Below are 26,576 nucleotides of genomic sequence, written 5' to 3' on the forward strand. Positions count from 1 at the left end.
TGCACTATAGACTGAGTGAGAAAGATGCTCAAGGATTTGGGTGGTGATAAATTCAGCATTTAACTGACTGAGGTCAAGCAGACCAATCAGGTGGAATGCCTTTACAGACAAATCTAAGCATGACTGACTCCTTTTTAATGCAAAATCCAGCATAATCTGATTCATCATAATGACATTTGATCTTATTTAATACCATTTTGGCCAGTGTTTGAATAATTTTGTTTTGTATGTTGTGAGCGGTGCTTTATGCATTTGGTGGGATGTGTTTGTTTATTCCATTAAATATGGGGTCCTTTGCCAGTGTGCAGTCAACTGTTTTTAAGAACAGTCCTGCAGAGAAATCATCATCATTTGAGCGTTCCACATTGCCACGAAGTGGAAGTTCATTTACTGCTAGGAACTGAACTACTTCTCCACTTGTTTTTATATAAAATCTTTATTTTATTTTATTTGTATGGGACTCATTAAATTACCAATGGTTTCCCCTGTGGCCTCTCTTTGGACATTTCAGACCAGCCTTTTGCATTTCTTATGTGGCGTTGACTTAATGCGTGCCTTGTGAGTCCCTTGTCCTTTTCCAATGCAGTTTTCCAATTATTAAATCCTTGTTTTGTGAAAACCAAATCCCTAGCATTGTTGCCCCCACATTTACGAGCTTGTGCAAGCAGAACTAGGTGTTCTGGTACTGGACTAGGCAGTACCACCCGACGAGGCAGGTAATGATTCGGTCTCTGCTGCTAACGCCGTAACACTGCTACTGCCGGTGCTAGCTTTAGCTTTAGTAACCAGAAATCTGGTCGACTCTGTTAACTTCAAATTACAAGAGAGAGCGATAGGGAGACGGGGAGAGAACAGGAACACTCGAGAGAAAGAGTAGCCAAATAATTCCTGTGACGGACGGCGGAAGAAAAGTCCAAAGGTTGGCTGAGCCCGGATGACGGCGGTGCGTGTGTGTGCTCTGCTGTGGCGTCAGTCAGACTTGCATCTACCAATCAACAGCTACTTTGAATGAGGGAGAGTGCTCATTTTTCCTGGCTACTTTCCGATGCAGTTGCTGAATGAATCGACCGAGATGTGATAGTGATCACATGAAGTCCGCAGAGACTCCTTCTGCACAAAAATGTCTTGAGTGCGGGAGAAACTTTGCTGCTGCCTCTCATTATTCCATACTGATCCTCCTGGAAACGAGTGTCTAGCTCTGTCAGCCATCTGTCAAGAATATCATTCCAGATGTGTCGCCAGAGCAATCAATTACATGTAATGTAATTGATTGTAACGAGGCTCCCTACAACTTGTTTCAAAAGTTCCGTTTTAATCAGAAAAAAAAAAATAAAGGCCGAACACAAGTCAACAACAAATCACGTTTATATTTATACCTTTTCTCATATAATTTTTTAGAATATGTTTATGTGAAACAAGTATTTTGATCAAAGTTGGCTGGGAGGGCCAGTGAGTAAAGCTGCTTTCACATAGAGCGCCGTGCCCACTGCCGGGTAGAGCACAGACTTGGCGCAGAGCCGGCGCAGAGTCGGCGCAGAGTCGGAGCAGAGTCGGAGCAGAGTCGGAGCAGAGTCGGAGCAGAGTCGGGGCAGAGTCGGAGCAGAGTCGGAGCAGAGTCGGCACAGAGTCCGAGCAGAGTCCGAGCAGAGTCGGCGCAGAGTCGGCACAGAGTCGGAGCAGAGTCGGCGCAGAGTGGGAGCAGAGTCGGCGCAGAGTCCGAGCAGAGTCCGAGCAGAGTCGGCACAGAGTCGGAGCGGAGTCGGAGCAGAGTCGGAGCAGAGTCGGAGCAGAGTCGGAGCAGAGTCGGAGCAGAGTCGGAGCAGAGTCGGAGCAGAGTCGGAGCAGAGTCGGCACAGAGTCCGAGCAGAGTCCGAGCAGAGTCGGCACAGAGTCGGAGCAGAGCCTCCCCCACCTTCTCTCCTACTGGACACAACTTTCTCTCTTCTCCCTTCTCTCCTATTGGACGTGCGGCACACTGAAATTAAAAAATGTTCAATTCGGGCAGGCAGTCTCGGCGCAAATGCCGCGGCAGGCGCCCTCTTGCACATACACAATGAATGGGAAAGCCGGCGGAGGTCTGCGCTTTGTGCCCTCTACTGTATGTGAAAGGGGCTTTAATATGGGTGGGCCACTGCCACCCAGGCCCATTACTGGATTTTTGGGAAGCTCCCGACTGAAGCTTTAATGGATGATTGGATGGGTTCCTGTAATTTACCCAGAGGTGTATAATCCAGGTGCCATAAAGTAAAAATCCTGTCCAGCAGTCGTTCCAACCAAATACTAACCCAGCTCCTCTACAGGTAAATGGTAGGTCCTTAGTGAAAACCCCTGTTCTAAATGTACAGGCTGATCCAGAAACACAGCAGGGTTTTTACTTTATGGCTTCTGGATTAAACACCTCTGCAAAAAACAACCAATTCCCATGTTGCAAACAGCAGAAATTGCTGTAGCATCGTCTTCACATGCTTCTTCAGAGGGTTGGAACAACTGCTGGACAGGATTTTTACTTTATGGCACCTGGATTATACACCTCTGAATTTACCTTTCCGTTTTTATTTATTAATTTCCTTCTTTTGACAAACTTTACATTTTTTGTGCTTTGCACCAAAAAGGAATGTGTATACATGGGTATACATGTACTACTACAATAACTTGGAGTTGAGCGATCCACTCTACCCATTAAAACCAATTGCTTCAAACAGAAATGTGTTCCTGTGGTATTCTGACATCTTCCAGCAATATCTCAGGAAATTGTGTAATTTTTTGATGCAAGGATATCTTTCCTTTTAAAGGCTCCGTTTACTAAAATTACTTCAAAACCTTTAGGACTGTTTTTTCCACATTCTCATATTATATATATTTATATGTTTTATAGGTTTTACGTTCATGTTTAGGTAACACAAATACTCCGACACAGATTCAAAAGTGTCTTCTTTTCCAAACTTAGTCTGCAATGTTATATATCTTTGAGGGGAAGAAGACAAAAATGAAATTACTCAAACTGTAGAGTCAGCACAACTTTAAAGTCAACAACTCTTTGCCATCAATGTGTTCTGAAGTAGTCAGAGCCTGGTTTTAGAAATCAGTTGAAATGTTTGATGTTTTTCTTGGTCTGTAAAGCAGTTGTGATCATCTATACTTACTGTGTCCTGTAGTGAAAGCCAGAAGCAGCAGTGGGTTCAGTAAGGAGATCCAGCCTGCCGCTGCCATCCTTCTTCTGCTGAACAATTGAACAGGTCACATTTCTTTCTTTTCTTTATCCGTGTTTTCCCGACATGTCTCATTATCTCGGCCAAACTGCGTCTCTACGCTATAAAGAGTTTCTAGACACATTTTTGGCACAGTTATTGGAACCACTTTCTTTCCTAAAGGGAAGTGAGACATGTCATTTTGCACACTTCATACAAGGAAGTCAAGGCTGTAAACTCATCATAAATCCCGTGGAAGTTCCTCTGTCTTTGCATAACTTCAGCAAGTTATAATAGTACTTTCTTGCTATGTTTGATGCCAAGTAAAATAAATATTACCCAGATAGCTACATGAGAAACGATAACTTAGTCTGCTGGGATAAATAATTGTCATGTAAGCTGTGGATTAAGTGGAGTAAACTGCAATTATATATGTAGAGAACGTCACTGCGCTCAGCTCAAAGTTCTTAAGGATAAATAGGTGCCCACTCAAAGAAAATCCAGTGGAAAAAACCCCTAAATACACTCTCAAATAATATTCATGACAACTTTAAGTGGAAATGCAGACAATTTCATTTATATATACAGAAAACACTTTTGGAACAATTAGAAATAGATTAAAAGTTAAAAATGATTACATTTCACTCAGTCCTGCTGCACTGTTGGGACAGTGCCAGGAATATAAGCGTACATGCAAACTCCCTCTCTATGATGTAATAAAGCGCCAGTCAAAAAACCTTCCAGGAGGAAGCATTTCCAGTGGGAATGGCAATACTAAAATGTATATTTAATTCCTTTTTTTTTTTTTTTAGATATAAAAACACACAAATATGCTTAAGTTAAATAAACATTTGTTTAAAAAAAACTGACTATAGTTAGGATTTTGCATTGCACAACCATTTTAAGTCAAAATAAAATATAAACTAATAGTATGAGATTCAGAAGATTACCAGCATTCATTAGTCAGACCTTTAATAACAAAAATAAAATGACCATTATAGCAATATCAATATTATCTATCTATCTATCTATCTATCTATCTATCTATCTATCTATCTATCTATCTATCTATCTATCTATCTATCTATCTATCTATCTATCTATCTATCTATCTATCTATCTATCTATCTATCTATCTATCTATCTATCTATCTATCTATCTATCTATCTATCTATCTATCTATCTATCTATCTATCTATCTATCTATCTATCTATCTATCTATCTATGCGTGTATGTGTCTGCACGCACATGAAACACACAGTATTAGCTATATAAGTAATTTAACAATGGTTGTAACTTACCAAGCATGCAGAGACTTAAAGACAGCACGTTGTAACTTCCTCTCAACTTACCAACTGTTTGGGCTTTCTTTTTTGTGGTATTTCATGATGTGCTACTTACACCTTCAAGAAATTTCCGGCCCACAGAGAAAAGTCCCATTGCTGCAGACATAATGATTCAGCAATGGAAAAGTAAGGCGTTGGTTTGAATGACCTCATTAACGTCAGACATAGAAGCGAGAGCTGCAATGCAATAACATTTTCAAAAGAGTTTACACCTTCAAAAGGTGTAAACTACTGTATCACAACATTTATCAATCAGCTTTTGGACATATATTCCGGATAGACGGAGTTCTTGCTGCTAACCTATATTATTCATCTATATATCTATATTATTTGTTTCAACCATATACATATACAGGAAGTACAATATTTAAAAAAGGAAAATGATAACATTTTTTTTCTATTTCTAACAAATTACCAATGTGAACTAGGTTTGTTTGTGAGTCTTTGTACAAAACTATTGCCATTTCCACTTTGCAATTTTCAAAAGTTTCTGGAAAATTTTCAAAAATATTTGAGACCTCTGGGAATGAAAGACATATCAAACTCCCAAGAAAACGTAAAATATTTCCCGCATTAGGCATTAAATCATCAACCATTTCAGCTTAATCCCTTTTAGCTGAGGGGTCACTACAGCCAATTATTACTATTTTAATTGATTTGGTCCAGTTTTATGCCAGATGACGACCCCACAAGCACAGGGAGAGACAAACAATCATTCACACTCACACAGGCAATTTAAAATTGTCAATTAACCTAGACATACATGTTTGTGGGCTCTGGGGGGAAGCTGGAGTACTCAGAGAGAACCCACGCAAGCACGGGGAGAACATGAAAACTCCACACAGTTCAAACCAGGAACCTTGTTGCTGTGAGGCAACAGTGGTAACCATTACTCAGCCGGCTGTCACTGTGTCTGAGGATTCGCTGGTTTTTGTTTCTGTTTACAAACCTTTTTCTGGAGGTTAAAATATATCACATACATACATACATACATACATACATACATACATACATACATACATACATACATACATACATACATACATACATACATACATACATACATACATACATACATACATACATACATACATACATACATACATACATACATACATACATACATACATACATACATACATACATACATACATACATACATACATACATACATACATACATACATACATACATACATACATACATACATACATACATACTGAAAGATCTGCATGTTCATTTGTCTGGTGCACCATAAGAAAACCATTGAACAGAATCAAATGTTACAGTTTTTCTCAGTCGCTTTGGTACATTTCTGAGATCATCCTCGACATTTGCAAAACAGTAAGTGCATTTCTCAAAACAGTTCGTACAAATAGCAAAACACCATGGATTACCTGCAAAAGCCAGTGTCTTGCTCAAAATCCTTAGTTCATCTCTCAAAATTAAATATCTGTGTCAATGAACGTGTCAGTGCTTCAGAATCACAAGTGCTTGTGTCATTGTGTACGGATAAGACAGTCAAATTGCTTAGTCATGTTCCCTGTGAAGTTGTCTTGCAGTCCTATGTGGAAGAAATATAGAAATGCAAAACACAAAATTGAGTAAGATAAAATGTCACTGTATATAGTATACTTACTGTATATTGTAAAATGAAAGTAGAAAACTGTCATATTGTATGAAGCATTACAGAAAGTATACAGTATTACAGTACAGTGCCTATTGTTAGATTACATACCTGTTCTGTCGACGAAAAGTCTGAACGATTGAGGACACAGTTGTTCTCCCAACATTTGGCTGCACCCTTCGACCAGCCTCGGCCATTGTAAGCCCATGATTGAGAACATACAAGTGTAGCTCTTATCTCATCAGGAACGCGCATATGTCCTCGGCCTCTTCTGCCTCTTCCTCTGTTTTGCCTCCCAACTCCTCCGCCACGCAGCCTCACTCCTCTTCCTCTTCTTCTTCTCTCTGGCTGTTGACCCCGTCCAATTCCTTGTCCTTCCATTGTCAGACATTGTAACATTGTGTTGTGCTCCGGCTATATGTATACTTGCCAGCTGATACTTCATGAGATGCACCGTTGAGCTATTTCAGAAAACTGGTTGATCATTGGTTGATCTAATGCTTGACATATTTCCCTTCATTACAGAAAGTCAAGATTCACCTGGGATCAATTTACCAATTCAGGCCAGATTTAGAAACAAAGTCTAATGGAAATGTATAGAAATATGCTGACATATTATGACAACTTGTTCAACCATTTTGCATGTAAAGACTTATGCGATGAACTAATGCCTAAATGTTGTGGGGGGTGAGACTATTCAACAGAGACCCATTATAATACATTTTGATCAACATGACATAAACAACTGATAATGTAGGAAACAGCAGAAAATTGTACATTATCATTTGCATGGATGACAAATGCATTTGCAACTTGTTCAAAGAAATGAGAAACTGCTATTTTGATGTGCACAAGTGACACAATGATGTGAAGATTGAACAAGTAGTTTTGAGAGTTTCAATTCTGATCTGAGAATGTACCAAAGCGACTGAGAAAAACTGTAATACAAGCTTTTATTATATAATGCACAATGTTACAGCCGGAGGTACACCTTTCTCAAACCACAAAGGTAGGAGAGAAAATGCACACGGTGGTCATGGATCCAGCCCTATTTATACTGAAAAGGGAGGTGTTCTTTGTACGTGAACCACATCTGCCAAACATGTCAGACCTTCAGCCGTATGTCCCTGTTTATTGCTTCCTTCTTAAGATGTCAACCCAGATAACGGATGACAGACATCAGTGTTAAAACATGTGTTTCTCTTAATTGCCTTCACCTAAAGAAACACTATTCAACAGCTTAGTCACAAAACAGGAGTTGACCCTGCAAATAGAGAAAAACCACCAGTGTAGAATCTTGTAGAAAAACCCTTCAAACTTTTATTAATGCGTGGCCACGCATTATTTTATTTTTTTCAAATGTCACCAAAGGGTGACAGTAGGAGAGCTATGGATTGCTCAGGTATAAGTACATTTTTTTTTATGGACAAAAAAATTAAATAAGTATGATGACCTGGTAAGTGAAAGTGAAGTACACACAAACATAACTTTTTTGCTAAAACTAATATTTGTGTTTGGAAATTATTTATATTTTATGGTGTCAGTGATGTGCATTTAGTCCTGAAACTAATAAAACATTTGAAAAAAAAAAGTACTTTTTTTTTCCTACAAATTCCATGCTGTACATGGCAGACATGGCCGAGTCCTAATTAAAGATCATACAAAATTGCAGTATTCTTTTAGAATAGTATTATTCAATTCAATATGTGATTAAAACCATTTGGTTGAGGTTAGCAACCACAACCATCATGACTAACTGACAAACCGTGCACCACAACCACTTGTTACACACAGAACATTTGTGCAGGGTTCTCCACATCAGCACTAGGACCACCTGACTTTTTTTCTTTTTTCATACATCTGATTGGTCCATATTTGATAGTTCTCCAAAAGTCACCAAATTTTGCACGCAAGCCAGGCCTGGTGATACATTTGATATTTTGTGGTTTGCATTAATGATCGTGGCAAGATGGCTCAACAGCGCCCTCTAGAAAACTTTTCTCTGCCATAACTTTTGAATAGTTTGACATAAAGACTCGTGGGTGGTGTCATCTGACTTAGTTTTGAGTCCTTGACCTTCATTGGTGCAAATTGCACGCGCAAGGGCCCGTTCATCGCTGCTTGCAGCTTTAATTGTAGTTTGTAAGTGGTTGACAGGTAGTTATTTTAGATTACTTGTAAACCTTAAAATGGAATACTGGACCTCAGTTGGGCTGGTGGGACAGAAGTAGAAAATGTATCTTACTTTTAAATCCAAAATTTGACAGGTATGCTAGTTTAGCATGGCATATTGAGAGTAGAGCACTTTTATTGTGACTCCAACAATACCTGTGAACAAATTAATTTCAGAGTTATCTTCCTATTTTCCTTGGAGTGGGATTTGTTTTTTATGACTATACATGGTGGAGTTTTTTTTTTAAATACTGCCTGATATAATGTATGTGAATGTAATTGGTGTTCCTGCATCAGAAAAACAATGCAAGGTAGCTTTAAGATTCCTATAATACATTTAGAACAATATGGTCATTCACATTTTTATTTTTTATTTTTTTGCAGGCATTTCTTTATTTTCTTGTCTGTCTCTTATCCACTGAAGCCACTCAGTGTTTCTCTTAAACACATTTAAGCATCTGTGTGTTAGAATAGAATAGAATAGAATAGAATAGTTTATTATCATTATACATGGGTACAGTGAGATTAAAAGTAGCATCACCTTTCCAGTGCAAGACAGTGCGAATAGATACAAGAAATATAAATAATATAAAAAGGTTAAGGTGCATTTTTAAATAGTCAAATCAAGACCTGAAATCCTATCTACAGATAATAACATATAACTACACATGTGGTGGAATATTGGACAGATAGGCCGGGAAAAAGTATTTCATTTTTTTTTTTTTTTTTATTTATTTTGTACATGTAAAAAACAACAATTCAGGAGATGATAAGAACATAAACCCCCGAGCAATTATTACATAAACAGTGGCAAGGAAAAACTCCCCTTTAGGAGGAAGAAACCTTGAGCAGGACCAGGATCATAAGGGGGGACCCTCCTGCCGAAGGCCAGACTGGGGGAGTCGGGGACGTCAGCAGCACACAGCAGGCAGGTGGAAGCAGCAGCGGGATGACCAGAGGGGGGGGAGCGCAGGCAGGTGGAAGCATCAGCGGGATGACCAGAGGGGGGGGGGGCGCAGGCAGGTGGAAGCAGTAGCGGGATGACCAGAGGGGGGGACCACAGGCCAGCACGCAGCTCCTGAAGCTCCGACCTGCAAACATGCACAAAAGAGAAAAAAGGGGGCCAGCACAAGAAACTACAGGTACGATGGACAAAAATGATGGCTATGAGATGCTGTCGTGTCGTCAGCGAACTTCACTATGAGGTTGTTGTTATGGGTTGGACTGTCATTGGTGTACAGGCTGTACAGGAGGGGGCTCAGCCCTGTGGAGAGCCGGTGCTCAGCATGCGGGTGGAGGACAGGTGGAGGCCGAGTCTCACAGTCTGGGGTCGGTTGGTGAGAATGTTTTTGATCCAGGTGAGAGGGCCGATGGTGGTCAGTTTTTTTTTTTTCTTAATATTTTTATCCCCGATTTTTTTCCCATTTTTCATCACCCAGTGCTCTACCTAAGCTACAGTCCTGGGCATTGCTCCCTCTAGCAACCCCGGGACCACCAGACAGGGTGGGGTTTCTCCGGCCGGACGTAGCGCGGCCAGAGGCAAACTCCACACAGAAAGATCCTTTCACCAACCCCACCCAGGGTGTGGGCACTGAAGTCCTGGGGGAACTAACACGCACTTCAGCGCCCACAGCGTCCCCGGTGGTATTGCGGTATTGAACCCAGGACCTTCTTGCTGTGAGACGGCTGCACTACCAGCGGCGCCACCGTGCCCCCAATGGTGGTCAGTTTTGTAATGAGGATGTCTGGGATTATTGTGTTAAATGCTTCGTCACCAAATGCGACGACGAGCATCAGAAGAGCCTCTGAAGGTGAAGTTCAGCTGCTCCGTTTCTGGTCTGTTGACTTGTTTTTCTCTGGGAGGGCTTTATTCTCCTGCTGCAGCTGAGATGGAAAAGAGAGGATGAAGACGGGAACAGAGGAGATGTTGGGGAGAAGAGTTTGGAGAGGAGGAGGAGAGGAGGTGAAGTCGCTGAGCTACTGGTCAACGGCCTTCTCTCTGCTGGACTTTTTGAAAATCCGGCTGAACCAACTTTTTTTCTTCACCACCTTTTCCTTCTTTTTGTTCTCTCCCTTTTCCTTTTCTTTATCATGCTCTTCATCTTTTTCTTTGATGTCATTCAAATCTTTTTGTACTTTTTCATCTCTTCTTTCCTCATCTCCCCTTTGTTTTTTGAAGAAGAAGAAACGTCTCTTCTTTTTCTCCTTTTTAACAATCTTCTCCTCCTCCAGGATTCTCTCTTTCTCTTCTGATTGTGTCTCCAGCTGCAGTTTCTCATCCTCCTCTTCCAATTCTTTCTCCTGTGCTGCTTCATCTTCCTTTTCCTCCACACTTTCCACCTCTCTCTTGAGTCCTTCACAGTCTTTGTCTGTTTTGAGTTTGGTATCACAGATTTGTTTCTTTTCCATTTCCAGGTCCTTCCGACCCATTTCCTCTTCTTTCTTGTTCTCCATTAAAATCTCAATCTCTCCCTGCAGTTTCTTCTTCTCATTCTGCAGCTTTACAAGATGTTCCTCTTCTCGTACCTTCATTTTCTTCATCTCAGCTTTCTCCACATCCATATTGCACTGCAACAGTTGCAGGTCTGTCCTCTTCTCCTCCAGATCAAGCATTGCTGCTTGTAACTCTTCCATCTCCATCTCATGTGTTTTCTTGCCCTCCATCACTATCTTTTCTTCTCTTTGCAAGCTTTCCTTCTGCTCTTTCAGATCCATCTTTTCCTTCTGGTTTTCTTGTTTTATTTCTTCAGTCTGTCTTTTGAGCTCTTCCAGGATCATTTTCTCATTTGCAACCTCGATCTCTCTTTCCTTGAACAGTTGCCTTTCATTTTTCAGTTTGGTTAGAGCCTCCTTCAGCCGGAACCAGGATTTTTCCTGTTCCTGCTTCTGCTGGAGATGGATCTCCATCTTGTTCTCTTCCAGTTTTAGTTTTTTCTCTTTGAGGGCTTTATTCTCCTCCCGCTGCTGCTGGAGTTGCTCTCTCAGTTCAGCTCTGTTCGAGTCCAAGTTCTTGTGGATCATCAGCATTATTTCCATTTCCTCTTCACGATCCACTATTTCACACTCCAGTTTATTGCTGCAGTCGGTCAGGAAAGCATTTCCTTTTTTGCAGTCTTCAATCTCCATTTGGAGTTGGCGAAAATCATCTGAGACCTGGGACTGAGCTCTATCGCTGGGAGAGCTCACAAGTCCCTGTGTGGGGCTTGGACGTTCGTTAGGAGCTCCATCCCTGGGAGAGCTCACAAGTCCCTGTGTGGGGCTTGGACGTTCGTTAGGAGCTCCATCCCTGGGAGAGCTCACAAGTCCCTGTGTGGGGCTTGGATGTCCGTTAGGAGCTCCATCCCTGGGAGAGCTCACAAGTCCCTGTGTGGGTTTTGGACGTTCGTTAGGAGCTCCATCGCTGGGAGAGCTCACAAGTCCCTGTGTGGGGCTTGGACGTTCGTTAGGAGCTCCATCCCTGGGAGAGCTCACAAGTCCCTGTGTGGGGCTTGGACGTTCGTTAGGAGCTCCATCGCTGGGAGAGCTCACAAGTCCCTGTGTGGGGCTTGGACGTTCGTTAGGAGCTCCATCCCTGGGAGAGCTCACAAGTCCCTGTGTGGGGCTTGGACGTTCGTTAGGAGCTCCATCGCTGGGAGAGCTCACAAGTCCCTGTCTGGGTCTTGGACGTCGTCTAGAAGGCATTTCTACGATCAACACGGTAGCTAATGTGTCAGGAAATGTGGGTTTAAGGTTCTGAAGCGTTTTCTGAGGTTTTTTCCGAGTCGTAGACTTGGTTTCCACCAGAGAGTCTCGCAACAGGTTGTGTCTTGAAGGATTCAAGATACTACGGTTTTAAAATGTGTCAGTAAGATGTAGGTTTGAAGTTCTGAAGCGTTTTCTGAGGTTTTTTCCAAGTCGTAGACTTGGTTTCCACCAGAGAGTCTCGCAACAGGTTGTGTCTTGAAGGATTCAAGATACTACGGTTTTAAAATGTGTCAGTAAGATGTAGGTTTGAAGTTCTGAAGCGTTTTCTGAGGTTTTTTCCAAGTCGTAGACTTGGTTTCCACCAGAGAGTCTCGCAACAGGTCGTGTCTTGAAAGATTCAAGATACTACGGTTTTAAAATGTGTCAGTAAATGTAGGTTTGAAGTTCTGAAGCGTTTTCTGAGGTTTTTTCCGAGTCGTTAGACGGGGTTTTCACCAGAGAATCTTGCAACAGGTAGCGTGTTGAAAGTTCAATACACTATGATTCTGTGCGGAGTTTCACGGAATTTATAGAGTAACGTGCTTTGACGTCACTTAGAATGTTGTGGTTGTGGTTGTCATGGTAACCTTTGATCTCGCTGAACTAAATACGTCAACGTGACGAATGCGGACGTGATGACGTCACGTGGACAGGCGATCCAACATGGCGGCGCCCGGTCACTGAGGAAAACTATTGTTTTGACTTTTTTTTTTTACTTTTTTCTAACACAAACTCCAGCCCCATACGTCGATCACTAACCGGAATACTTTCACCACTAATGGAGCAGTTAGCAGACCTAGAGGAATATATCGATCACTCCTACAACAGCTGCAACATGGACAACAACCCGCAGGACTCATCTACGGTGCAGTGCGTTTGGCCCTTGTCGGCCACCGTACTCACCCGACCCAAACACACGGAGAAAACCCTTCATCACAGACACAGATGATCTGAAACCACGACAGAAGTCCAGGTGAGTACTGCTTTATAAACACAACACTGGATTTACTGGTGACACTTCATGAGGAAATTAAATAACTTCGCACAAACCTGGATTACAACCAGTACTGGAGTTGAGGGAGGATGAGGGGGGATGAGTGGGATGAGGGGATGAGGGGGGACGGCATCCCCCCTGAAATAAAAACGGTCCAAATCATCCCCCTGTAAAACTGCCATCCCCCCTTTCCATCCCTTATGTCATTTCATTAATGAATGTGGTTTTACAGCTATTTCAACATTTAGAGTCACCACCAGAAAAATAACACCAGAAAAATAACTTATTTGACCATTTTCACCTGTTTCAAGTAAATTTTCACTTGAAATAAGTAGAAAAATCTGCCAGTGGGACAAGATTTATAACATAAAATTATGTTATATTAGGATATTATTATATTATTACATGCTATTATAGTATTACATATATTACTTTATATTTTATCATGCTATATTATATAACTCTATATGATAATCATTTATTTGTTTATTTATTTATACATTTTTCAAATTAATATTCTTAATTTATTTATCTACTTTCATTATATTATTTACACACACACACACACACACACACACACACACACACACACACACACACACACACACCTAGATACATATTGTAACTCGATGTCGTCTTTTGTTGTTGTTTGTACTGTATGTTAATAAAAGAAAAAAAAATATTTTTACATTAACAGGTAAATTAAGATATGTGAATATAATCGTTATAGCTTTTACAGATATAACAAATGTTAAAAGCACCACATGACATCTTTCACGTGCAACATGAGGCTGGTATCAACGCACCGTGTTCACTCTTCAACACCAGATGGACTTTTCCTTCCAACAGTTTCTGAAGATTATAGTCAGCGTTGTGCTGATTTAAGAGCAAACAATAATGGACTTCTGTTTGTAGAAATGTCATTCACACCATGCTCTGAACAGAAACGTAAAGCTGTGGTTGGAAAGTGTGCTTTTAAACTGTAAACTCCATATCTTTTTGAAGAAAAAATGTCATGGCTAAATAGACGAGATGAGTGAAAGACTGTAACGTTGAAATGTCTCTCTCCTCAGGTCTGAGCTGGGCCTTGTCTGCCGGGCTGCTGGGGGGAATCCTCATTACACTCGGGTCACAGTTCACGGGGCTACTGCCTGCAGAGTCTTCCACCTAAAAAGGTTTGTTTACCAGGCATCGTGACTTCAATACGGAAGAGTATTAGGGCCAGGCAGGACAAAAATAAAAATAATATTTTAGAGGAAGAAGATTTTTTTTTTCATTATGCACTTCGAGAAAAAAGTCAAAATGTTGAGAAAAAAGTCGAAATGTCGAGATTAATTTTTAAGTACAATTCGAGAAAAAAGTCGAAATGTTGAGAAAAAAGTCATTTGCTTCATATGCTTTAGTGTTGACTACTTGAATTATGTTAGGTTGGTAACAACAAGGTTCAGAATACAAGGATTGGCTTTACGATATTGATTTGAAAGACATATCACACATATGCAGTTGCATAACTTCAGAAACTTAATGTTCCACTCCAAGAATGTAAGTTAGTTAGTTAGTTATTTACGACGGCTGCTGCAGAGCTGTCAGTCGCTCTGCTAACTGGATTTGATGGGCCAGAGGAGACATTTCCACTTTATTCACCAAATTGTATTTCAACTTTATTCACGAAATTTCGACTTTATTCTTGAAATTGTATTTCAACATTAATCTCAACATTTCAGCTTTTTTCTCGACATTACGACTTTTTTCTCGAAGTGCGCAATAAAAAAAAATCTTCCCCTCTCAAATATCTTTTCTCCTGCATGGCCCTAATACTCTTCTGTACTTTAACTATGTAAAAAAGCTGAAGTGTTTCTCCGCTAACAGCGCTCTGTAACTCCTGCAGCAGACACACCGGGGCTCCATGGGTCTCAGAGGCGTCACCTGCAGGAACATGGATGGACCATCAGAACGCTCACGCAACCCCAAATACAACATGTGGAACCACATTAACTGTCCAAGCCGTGACGCATTATTTCATTTATAAGATTAAGGATTTATTTCCTGTACAATTCATTTTCATAGATATTGTTCTACATGATAAATACAATACACAGAACATGAGCTCAGTTTTATTGGTACGTATTCCTGTGTAATGCAGAATGAATGATGTTTGTGAATGAGTTAGCATGTGGCTAACTTAGCCGTGCTGTGGCTCAGCAATATTAAATCATAATCAGGTATTAAGATGAGACGTTTGGGGGATATGCAATCCTGTTATATACTCTCACCTTTTCATCAAATCTGTACTTGCAAATATAATTTAATGCATATCAGTTGAATAATAAAAGCTGGTTTGATGAAGAAATATCATGATAATTGTTAAGTTAGGTGGGTTTTCTTTTTTCCTTTCTCTCTTTTTAACACCATTGTCATATTTTTCTTTGAATCAAAAAAGAATACGACTATCTGTGTTTGACAACAGCTAATTTGTGTTATTTTATAACTTTGTTGTAGTTTTTTTTTAATTGTGTAATTTGTTTTTGTTTTTTATTATTAGGTCCCGAGCACTTACAGTGCGAAGGCCCTATTGTATCTGGGCTAGGCTGGTAAGAAAGTAATTACCTTTTTCAAAGCTTTGATTTGTAAAAGGCCTCACCCTACCAGCCCTCTCACCTGATCCACCTAGCCCTCCTCATCCTTTTGTCATTAGTGGGAAGTAATTGTAGCACTACCTCACAAACTTATCGAAGGCAAAGGCTGTGTTGCTATGTAATGATTGTAAGTAAGTAAATACAATTGTATTTATATAGCAACTTTCAAGATAAAATCACAAAGTGCTTCACAATAAAACACAGGACAAGCATTGTTGCTGATTGCTTTAAATCAAATGCAGACACTGATTGATGGCAGCTTTTAGTGCTGTTTTGGTTGGATTTAAGGCGTGGAATTAAAGAATATTCATTGTCCATCCTCTAAAAATACCTTGAATAGTTTTACAAGTACTGCAGACACATTGCATTAACATTTTATTTCAATTATTTTGTATAAACTTCATAAAACAGGAGAGTTCTGGTTCTTCCAGTGTTCTTCTATGGAGTTGAAAGTTGGCAAGGATGTGGATGTAAGAGGAAACTATTGTCATTTTGTTGCTTGTAATGTAATGTTAACTAAATATAAATGTAATTGTTAATATAGGTTTAAAAAACATGGATGTTTAACAGAATTTATACAACCACTGCATATACATTTTCACTGAAAGATCACAAATGCATGACTTGATGGTTATACATGCTGATGAAATACAGTATACATAGCATTTAAATGCAACAATAACAACATATGCTTCCATCCACATTTAACATCAAGCTGTTGCTTTTATAAATAACACATTTATACATATTAACATTTTTGACTCTGTTAACAGTACGTGAAGGGCAGCATGTGTGTTTCCCAAAATGATAAAATAAAAACATTCAAAAATAAAACATTCACAGTTTGTATTCTATTATAAAACTTTTTAAAGTCTTTTTATATTTACATTTTTACATTTTCATGGACATATAGTTGAGTGATTCAAGCAGGCCTTGGATAGCCCAGACACAGATGTACAGATGCTGCTGATGTTGATGTTGATGCTGAGTCTTTATCATCAGGTTTTCCAAATTCAGTTACCATGACTACAGTACATTTTGAATATGGTACTATTACAAAAACAAATGTCCTACAGGATATGTTGCACATGATTAGCACGAAAGACAAATGTGTCTTTTTTTTCATGAAAAGTCTTGTGAGTACCTTGGTTCTGTACGCCGTCCATAACCCTTGGAGTGAGCACCTCCTTACTTCTTGTTACAGAGCAATACATCTACATTATCTGCGTGGGAGGAGTTTCACTATCGTCCATATGTGTACAGGAAAAACATCTACATTTCACACACCCACACGTCTCCATCAAGAGTTCAGCAGTGCAATCTTCTCCGGATACGTGATCTTTTTCCTTCTCACAGGCATATGGTACCTCACTTCCTTCCAGAATCTGGAGGAAGGGGAGAGGGATGGAGATAACTGTGAGTCATTACTTCCACTTTCCACGTCTCCTCTCGTCGTCATACACGTCCTCCATCTCTGCTTGGTTTTGTGGTTCTTCCATAGACACACAGCACCCTGCTTCTTCCTCAGGTGGCGCACCGATGCTGGGAAGAGCGCCAGTTGAGCTGGGGTGATTTCTTCCAGCTCCACAAGAACCACCTGTAAATCAGATCATTTTAGAGCATTTCATCTTAAATATGAGTCAAGTAATCACTCCATTGTGTTCAATGGTTTTATCTATCAAGCATCTCCCAACCGAACAGATACAGTATGAATGACTGAATTGTTTCATAAAGTATGTTAAGAAGGATATGTCCTGTATAATTGTGTATACTAGTTGTGTGTAGAGGTCGTCTGGCCTATGAATGGCAGAGAAAGGCCTCAGTATTTCTTCCCCTTCTGGACTATGAATCTACAATTCCAACCAGATGTTTCAATGCAGTGTATTTTTAGTTAAATTTTTTCTTCTTTTTTTTTTCAAGAAAAGGTTAATAGAAAATGCTGTTTTTTTTATTTCTTTTTTCAAAGTCTGAAGATCGCATGATGAGCTGACTGTCAATTCAACATGAGTAGTAGTAGTTTAACTGACATCATTTGAGTTAACTAGCGTGACCCATGGATGTATTTTCAGGCACACTTTCTCACAACCTCACTTGGGAAATTGCTTTATATGTCATGGAGCCAGTGTCCCGACACAACAACCTTTCATTCCAGTACAGCCCATCAAGAGAAGAGAAACACAAAACTAACAACATACAGTATGACGTGGGTACAGAAAGGGTGACACTCGGAGAGAGGAGGGAAAAAATACCACTGTGTATAAATACACAGTATGAAAGTGCAAAAAACACCTCAGCACAGAAAGCAACATACTCAAAGAATGTAACAACATCATAAGGAAGAGTAGCATGTGTGGAGGGGGAGGGGGAGTTCCAGCACAGTCACCAAAGTGAGCAGCGCAGCCTCCTCGTGCAGCACTACAACCTGTTCCTGTGTTAGGGGGGATACGAGGGCAGCAGGGAAGTCCTTGAATGATGAGGGAGGTGTATTTATCATTATGTGTATGTGAGTGTGTGGTACTGGTGCCCTCAGCTTCATGACGAGATCACAAAAGTAAAAGAAATCAACCAGATCATCAAGAGATGGTGGACCTTCAAAAGTCTGTTTCATCCTTGTGTAAAGTTTCCAGATGCCTGAGTGTCCCACGTTCTTGTTTAAACAATGACACACATGGGCCGCTTGGTGGCGTAAGGGGTTAAGCAAGCGGCTCATATACTGAGGCTACAGTCCTCCTGCAGCGGTTGCAGGTTCCAATCCTACGGTGGTCGACAAGGGCTAAACGCACTGCAACAGCCTAATGCGTCTCAGTTAAGGAAAACGGCTTCAAGTACAGAAACGATTCAAATTCACAAACTCAAAACGAGGAACAAAAAGAGGAACGTGGTGCAAATGAAAAAACAAAGACAAATGCAGCATCATCAAACGCGCTGCAAATAGAGAAACGATGCAAAACACAAAACGATATGAAACAAGAAACCATCTTCGTAAGAAAGACGCTTCATAACCGGTTACCAAACCTGCAGGGGGCGCTCTCAGCGTAACAGCTCAATGGACAGACACATGGGATGTAGAGAGAGACCGAACAGCTGACTGTAACGTTAAAATATAATAAAGAAACGTCTTGTAATGTACAGCATTGTACAGTGATGTAAACCACATATATATCACATTACCGTTCCCGCTGTATGTTTAAACCATGGATGTAAACACTGTGGTTCAGTCGGCTGTTCGGTCTCTACATCCCGTGTGTCTGTCCATTGAGCTGTTACGCTGAGAGCGCCCCCTGCAGGTTTGGTAACCGGTTATGAAGCGTTTTTCTTTCGAAGATGGTTTCTTGTTTTATATTGTTTTGTGCTTTGCATCGTTTCTCTATTTGCTGATGCTGCATTTGTCTTTGTTTTTTGCAGCACGTTTTTTCATTTGCACCACGTTCCTCTTTTTGTACCTCGTTTTGAGTTTGTGAATTTGAATCGTTTCTGTACTTGAAGCCGTTTTCCTTAACTGAGACGCATTAGGCCGTTGCAGTGCGTTTGGCCCTTGTCGGCCACCGTACAATCCCGGCCTGTGCACCTTTACCTCATGTCATCCCCAAACTCTCTCTCTACCCCGTTCCTGTCTGCAACTTCAATAAAGGGCCACTAGAGCTACAAAATAATCTTTAAAAAGCAGAAGCGGAAGCACAAAGGCATCACATTGCTCAGGAAGGAGATGGCTTATCTGTCCCAGAAGTGAATATGAACAATTGTGTGCAAACAAACACCAGAAGAGCAAAAAACTAACGTAAAACACATTCTGTACCCACATGAGCTGAAAGGCCTTACAGTGAGAAACAGCTACTGCTTCAAGTTTTCCATAAGCAATGGCTGCAACTTAAACACTTATTTAAATCCAGCTGTCTAATTGTGGGTGCAGTAATGGGATGTAAACACGTTTTTTACCTTCAGCGATCCGTCCATCAGCGCTCTGTGCATCGCTGCCACACATTCCAACTGATGCCTTGTGTCTGGGTAAACTTTGTCGCTGCCATCAAGACTCGTGGCTCTGCTTTGGTCCTTGTCGCTGCCATCACTGCTCTTAGAAACGTTGTTGTTATTACTGCTGCTGCTGCTGCTCGTGTGCCGTCGGCTGGTGAAAGTGGAGGCGGTGTACAGCAGGAGGAAGCGACGACTGGCTTGAATGTTCTCCTCCATGGAGTCCACGATGGCTACGGTTGGGAACAAATGACGAAGGATGACAGCGTGAGCTTATATAGCAATGACTGTTAGCTATGAATTGATGTTTTAAAAGAAAAAAAAAATCAAAAATACATTTCTGCACCTTTTTACTTCTAACAATTTAGCATAAAAAAAAGTGAATCTACAAAATTTCACCCAATGTAAACCCATTTTAGACCAAGAGCAGGACCTGATAAGGTGAGGCTGAGGTGGTCTGTCTTTAGAAATTCATTCATTTTCATCAGTGTCCTTTTAGTAGAGCAGCACATTTAGAATAAGAGTATGGCAGGAAACTGGAGGGAAACTGAAATAGCTTTGAATAAAATTCATGACACTGATGATCATCATGGCTGAAGTCCCATCGGGCTAGAAAGCTGGACATAATCCAGATGTGCAGTTCCATATGGGGCAAGATTTGGATGTGGAAACAGAAAAACAAAAGACGGGTCATGGAAGCTTCCAGCTGGCTTTGACCGGAGAAGAAGCTTGAGGTTTAGAAGTATCCCGCTTTCTACAAATGAGTCAACTAGCAATGTTATGAAAGTTTTTAAAGGTCTATCTCAGGGGTCGGCAACCCGCGGCTCTTTAGCGCCGCCCTAGTGGCTCCTGGAGCTTTTAAAAAAATGTTTGACCTTTTTTCCCTTTTTTTGTCCTTTTTTTCTTCTTTTTTTTCTCTTTTTTCCTTTTCTTTCTTCTTTTTTCTTTTTTTTTCTTCTTTTTTCCTTTTTTTTAATCTTTTTTCTTACTTTTTCCTTTCCTTTTTAATCTCGATATTTCGACTTTTTTCTCGACATTTTGACTTTTTTCTCAACATTTCAACTTTTTTCTCAACATTTCGACTTTTTTCTCGACATTTCGACTTTTGTCTCAAGATTGTACTTCAACATTTATCTTGACATTTCTACTTTTTTCTCGAAATTTCTACTTTTTTCTCAATATTTCGACTTTTTTCTCGACATTTCGACTTTTCTCTCGACATTTTGACTTTTTTCTCGACATTTAGACTTTTTTCTCGACATTTCGACTTTTGTCTCAAGATTGTACTTCAACATTAATCTTGACATTTCGACTTTTTTCTCGACATTTCGACTTTTTTCTCGAAGTGCATAATGAAAAAAAATCTTCCCCCAGTTATAACTAATATAGAAACATGCAGCATGTGTTTCCTTTATTTTTTGCGGCTCCAGACATATTTGTTTTTTGTGTTTTTGGTCCAATATGGCTCTTTCAACATTTTGGGTTGCCGACCCCTGGTCTATCTGAATAGACACCTGTTGTTTTTCCCACTTCGGTATGATCTGGAATATAGAATGACTTTATTTCTTAATGTTACAAGTAGGATGTAAACGCCACGCATTCCAGAAACTGAAGCCGAGTAGGAGATTGCTTTTCCAGCAAGACCTTAAGCAAACTCCCAAATCATCTGAGAGCTTATTAAAGAAAGGCTGTTGAAGTGGTGGTTATTAAAACATACTGTATTAAGAGTTTGTGCACATGAAACAGCTTGCAAAAATAGTTTTATTAAAACAAGGCCTAAAAAAGTAAAGCAATAAAATTGCATGCATAAGTAAGTAGGGGCATTTACTTCTTTTGTTACATTAATTAAAATCTGTACTTTTGAAGATTGCCAAACTGGTCCGGTGTTTGAGGAAAAGAGCCCTGCAGTGCTAACTGGTGCTAACGTTGTGTAGACTTACCCTGTCCGGGTAGACAGTCACGCCCTGCGATATAGAGTTTGTAGTCACAGTCTTTTTCCAACACCTGGGGTAATTCATGGAGGGCAAACTTCTCCACCTTCTTGCTGAATCCAGAGGTATATGGCTCCGGGTATGCTACATAGGCATCATATAGCTTCCCATCCAAGTCTGCCACAGAAAAGAGAATAGTGATTGGAAATGACCCCTTTAAAAATAAATAAATGCATAAAAATATTTGTTTTCTTGCCAAATATTTATATATATTTAAAACATTCATATTATTCATATATTCAGTTGAGCTGATGATCTTTGGGTTATGATGGAACTTTTTTATTTCCTCATGGATCCACCGTGTATCATAAGCTCCCATTTACAGTCTCTTGTAACGGGAAATATATCATCAGTTACACACAACTATTGTGAAGTCTTACCTTTGTTTGCATAGAGAAGTGGAAAAGCTCTTCTAAACCACAGCACAATTTCGATCCGAAAAATGTAGTAAATTGAGACAGTGAGGATAAAGAGAAACGTCACACCACCAAGAACTATTCCAATGGGAAGGATGATGTTTGGTTCTGTGGAGAAGAACATACATGTCAGACATTCTGGATTTTACTGGATTTACATTGTGTGTGTTCATGTGACTTTTTTTCTGATATCTACCTTGAGGAATCACCCACTAAAAAAATTTAAATGGAATTCGTTTTGCAGTATGTTTTTATGGCTCGTACCTCTTGGCCAAAATGAGGACGTGGGCCTGTTAAGATAAGTTTTGATGAAGTATCTGAAAGTTCTGCTTTAGTTTTCATCACCAACCATTATAAGGTCATTGATTCTTCAACTCCATGTGTGGTAACTGGGATTATGACAATTGGTGTCTACTACTACTTAAAAAACATCTTAACTTGGACATTAAAATAGCGAATAGAGAAGAAATTATTGGATGTAGACATTAAAATAAAAAAGATCAAGGAAGTTAACTACAATTGTAAAACTTAAAACAACAGCCAAAAAGAAAAGTCCAACTGCCTTTAATGTAAGCCAATAATCGGCTGTTATCCCGTCTTCTCCACTAGTTTCAACTGTTTTTACCACCCAGTGTGAGTAAGGGGGCTGGTCCAGTGGGGAAGTGACGTCAATGCAGACCCTCTATATGAGTAATTGTGGTCCTTTTTTTTCATTGACAGTTTTCAAAGTTCTTTTTACAGTTATTATTTAGCTGTCTTTACCTGTTGGTATCAAAGTGAAATATCCACTAGGCGAGCCTCTGGAACTGTATGCTATACAGGTGTAGTTGATGTTGAAGTCCTCCTCTCTCAGTTCAGACACTCTCAGCAGCCGCTCCAACCACACGCCTTTAGGAGAATCCTGGATCCGCATTCTGCTCACAACAGTTGGAAGATGAGGAGAAAATAAATAAATAAAGATGCTACTGTATAAAGCCTGGTGTCATTTACGGTACATGTTTCTTCAATGTTGCACCCTAACTCAAGTAGATGAAGTTACTGACCGTTGTGTTGACGTGGAGATTCGTTTAGAGGCGTTGGTTTCCAGAATGAAATTATCTTTCACCACCCACATGACGTCAACAAAGGGAATCCCAGACCCCGGCACAAAAACCTGGCACCTCTTTGAGAAATTGGATCCTAAATGCATAAACAAGTACATTATATCAACAAAGCATTTTCTATTACTCTTTTTGATTCCATTATTACATTACAATATTACTAAACATTTTTCTCAAGGAACCTTATTGTCTGGCAGATAAGACCAAAAGCAGCAGGTGGAGTGCAAGGGTAAAGGTCAAATATGGAAAATGATGAAGAGCAAATCAATTTTCATAAAAAATTTATAATGTGTCAATACTCTGAATAGTTATTTATATCATTAAATTTCTTTAAATGCAGGGTAAGAATCTAATTATTCAAAATTAAGGTTGTGTTGCTAGGCACTCAATTGCACAGTACAATAAGTGTCAGGACAAGTTGAATACAGCGTCTCACCCATCTCTGCCTTGACTATTTCATTTGCTGGTTCGTGCACTCGCGGAGCCAAAAAGAATTTGTCTGAAAAGACAAACATCAGAGATATTAACGGAGGAGGATGCTCACAGAAATAAACAGTATTGCTATCCTACTGTATACTCACAGTAGAGTTAATCCCATTTCAATGCTGAAAATCAATATGATATGATGCATCGACTGAATATCACCCATATCAGCTACAGCAGGGGTGGGCAATCCTGGTCCTCGAGGGCCGGTGTCCCTGCAGGTTTTACATGTTTCCCTGCTTCATTGCACCATGATACAAGTGACTGTGTCATTAACAGAATTGTGCAGCCCTGGATGACAAACTGATGACGATGATTAATTAGAATCAGGTGTGTTACAGCAGGGAAACATCTAAAACCTGCAGGACACCGGTCCTCGAGGACCAGGATTGCCCACCCCTGCTAGTATCAGTCGACATCAGTGACCAATACTGATGCTGGTCAGAGCCGCCCAGACAAACATCGTCTGACGGACTCCCATCACCACTTTTAAATATAATGTACTTTGAATCCTTTGTTCTCACCTGTGACTGCCACATCAATGGTCTCTGACACAGATCCTGTAACGCCACCGAGTGTGAATGTCAGTCTACATGTGTAGAGACCCCCGTCTCCAGACTCCACCTTGCCGATGGTCATTTTGGTCCGTTTGTCCCTGAAGACATATCTGTCACTGTGATTCTCTACGGGGTCACAGCCCTATTGGAGGAGGAAACATCTTTTTTAGCATCACCACACACACACACACTTAGAATAGACGACATAAAAAAAGATGGAAACTAGGGATGCCCCGATACGATACTGGTATTGGTATCGGGGCCGATACTGCTCTCATATACTCGTACTCGCAAAAATTCTCCGATACCACTTGATTGTTGCTGTAGTTACTGGTTAGTGACTCTAGGGGGAGATGTTGAGCTGCAGTCAGCGTGGTGATGAGAAGAGAGTGATACATGAGTGAGACTGGCAGCGCCGTTTCAGGCAAGATAGCAACAATTAATGCCAGCGGGATGTCAGCAGTGTGGACATGTTTCAAATAAGGGACGATGACGAAGCAAGGCAGACTGAAGCTACTGCTGCTAAGGTGTCAAGAGGAGGGAAGGAGAATATGTCGTTTAATACCAGCAACTTGATAAAACATCTCAAGACGCATCATAAAGCTGAGTATACAGAGTTTGCTAATGCTACTGCAAGCAGCTGGACAACAGCAACATTAGCTCAGGTTCTGCAAAAGAGACAGACGATGACAAGAGACGACCCACGGGCCGTTAAAATAACGGAGGCTCTAACCCGTTATAAAGCGCTGGATGAGCAGCCACTGTCAGATGGAGAAGACGAAGGATTTCATCGTTTTCTCAACGCACTCGAGCCACGATATGATGTTTCATTGGTATGTTATATGTTTGATATTTTCTTAAATGTGGAGACAGTGCCAGTGTGGAAACTTTTTATTTACACAGAAAGATTATTTTTTGTTTAAAATAGGTATTCTACTCATTTTATTTATTAGGGCCTTCGCACTTGTAGTGCCGAACAGGAAGTCGGCCATTTTGAACATTTTGAATTAATCGCGTAATTTTGGCACAATTTATGCCATTCCTTCGGCAGTTAATACGGCCCGAACTGCAACGTGCACCCAGGTGTGTTATACATCAAAATGTGCATCTCCATCCTATTTTCTGCCATAACTTTTGAATGGTTTGCTATAGAGAGTCATGGGTGGTGTCATCTGCTAAATGTCCAGGCCTGAAGAATCTACATCAAGTCATACAAGCTTCCACTGCAGCCTGAACGTGCACAAGGGTGTCAGGGCCCGTTCATCGCTGCTTGCAGCTTTAATTTTAATTTTTAGCCTAGTTATTTTTGTGGTAGAAGTATCGTATCAGTACTCGGTATCGGCAAGTACATAAATTAAAATACTCGTACTCGGTGTGAAAAAAATGGTATTGGGGCATCCCTAATGGAAACCAATTATCTTATTTCCAACAACATTATCCAACAGAAACTAATAACTCACTCTGTACCACTTGATAGTGGAAGCGATGTTGTAGCTTGCCAGTTTCTCAAAATAGCAATGAAGAGGGCAGTTCAGTGTGTCCGCCGCTCGGTTTGTAAGTTGTTGATTGGCTTTCCGTGGTCGTCCACACTCTCCAGGATCTGGCAAATCCACCACCAGTTTAGTGGACTGCATGTAGCACTGAGAGGGAGTTCTGTGGACAAAACACCATTTAATGGCTGTAGAACTCGTCCAGGTCTACTGGGCTGTCACATGTGAGTATATTTCTTCAATCATTATCCCACCACAGTACTTTGGTTATAAAGAAAAGCTTGTATATAGTGTTTAAAATCTGTTTGTTTTGTTTTTTTTCTGAGATGGAAAGAATATATTTTGGTATCAGTGTTTTTTGTCCTCTGTAATTAGTACTGGAGTTGTAAAAAAAAATCAGGGGGGATGGTGGATTTTATCACATGGGGACAGATCATTTGTGCTGATTACAAATAATATAATATATTACAAATAATAGCAGTGACCAAAACACCTGCAGAAATACTGCAGGAATGACATAGCAGCAGTTAAATGCAGCCTTCTGTAAGCTTTAAATATCCACTGGGCTTACATCAAATACATCAAATACAACAATAAAAAACACTTTTCTGAACTTATCAATATGACTCTGTCCTTCACAGGATAAGTCAAATGGATCACTGCAAAAACTCAAAATCTTAACAAGAATATTTGTCTTATTTCTAGTTAAAATGTCTCATTTTAGTAAAAAAATCTCATTACACTTAAAACAAGACTCATCACTGGAAAAAACAACAATTTTCACCTGTTTCAAGTAGATTTTCACTTAAAATAAGTAGAAAAATCTGCCAGTGGAACAAGATTTTTTTGCTTGTAATGAGAAGATAAATCTTGTTCCACTGG

The 26,576-nt window shown here is 40.2% G+C and overlaps 2 protein-coding genes and 1 long non-coding RNA gene across 4 annotated transcripts in view; 1 reads left to right on the plus strand and 2 right to left on the minus strand.

Annotated features, from left to right (window-relative positions):
- Positions 1-10,153: 10,153 nt before the first annotated feature.
- On the minus strand, positions 10,154-12,016 carry LOC133446286 (uncharacterized). The gene is made up of 2 exons (XM_061724296.1): positions 10,676-12,016; positions 10,154-10,219 (listed from the first exon to the last, which is right to left on the minus strand). Exons 1-2 carry the CDS (start codon positions 12,014-12,016, stop codon positions 10,154-10,156), a joined length of 1,407 nt encoding a protein of 468 aa, XP_061580280.1.
- Positions 12,017-12,719: 703 nt separating this feature from the next.
- LOC133445730 (uncharacterized) lies at positions 12,720-16,486 on the plus strand. The gene is made up of 3 exons (XR_009782785.1): positions 12,720-13,031; positions 14,126-14,227; positions 14,941-16,486. It is a non-coding gene; the product is annotated as an uncharacterized LOC133445730 (long non-coding RNA).
- Positions 14,971-26,576, minus strand: part of zmp:0000000936 (interleukin-1 receptor type 1) — a 36,799-nt gene continuing 25,193 nt past the window's right edge. The window contains exons 4-12 of one of the 2 annotated variants that reach the window (XM_061723103.1): positions 25,665-25,857; positions 24,172-24,346; positions 23,601-23,663; positions 23,108-23,243; positions 22,827-22,978; positions 22,029-22,172; positions 21,598-21,765; positions 19,625-19,890; positions 14,971-17,285 (exon numbers count right to left, since the gene is read on the minus strand). In XM_061723103.1, the coding sequence (XP_061579087.1) occupies positions 16,989-17,285; positions 19,625-19,890; positions 21,598-21,765; positions 22,029-22,172; positions 22,827-22,978; positions 23,108-23,243; positions 23,601-23,663; positions 24,172-24,346; positions 25,665-25,857 (1,594 nt within the window). In that variant the 3' untranslated portion in view covers positions 14,971-16,988. The remainder of the gene's footprint in view (positions 17,286-19,624; positions 19,891-21,597; positions 21,766-22,028; positions 22,173-22,826; positions 22,979-23,107; positions 23,244-23,600; positions 23,664-24,171; positions 24,347-25,664; positions 25,858-26,576) is intronic. The other variant, XM_061723102.1, reaches the window with a different exon arrangement.

The sequence above is a fragment of the Cololabis saira genome, chromosome 6 (genome assembly GCF_033807715.1).
Source record: "Cololabis saira isolate AMF1-May2022 chromosome 6, fColSai1.1, whole genome shotgun sequence".
Classification (NCBI taxonomy): domain Eukaryota; kingdom Metazoa; phylum Chordata; class Actinopteri; order Beloniformes; family Belonidae; genus Cololabis; species Cololabis saira.

What these genes read in the sequence shown, in the direction of transcription:
- LOC133446286 (XM_061724296.1), bottom strand. Translation starts at nt 12,016, where the DNA reads ATGCCTTCTAGACGACGTCCAAGACCCAGACAGGGACTTGTGAGCTCT. An exon ending in GTGAAGGACTCAAGAGAGAG is followed by an intron (nt 10,220 to 10,675) that starts GTGGAAAGTGTG and finishes TTTCCATCTCAG; the next exon opens with CTGCAGCAGGAGAATAAAGC.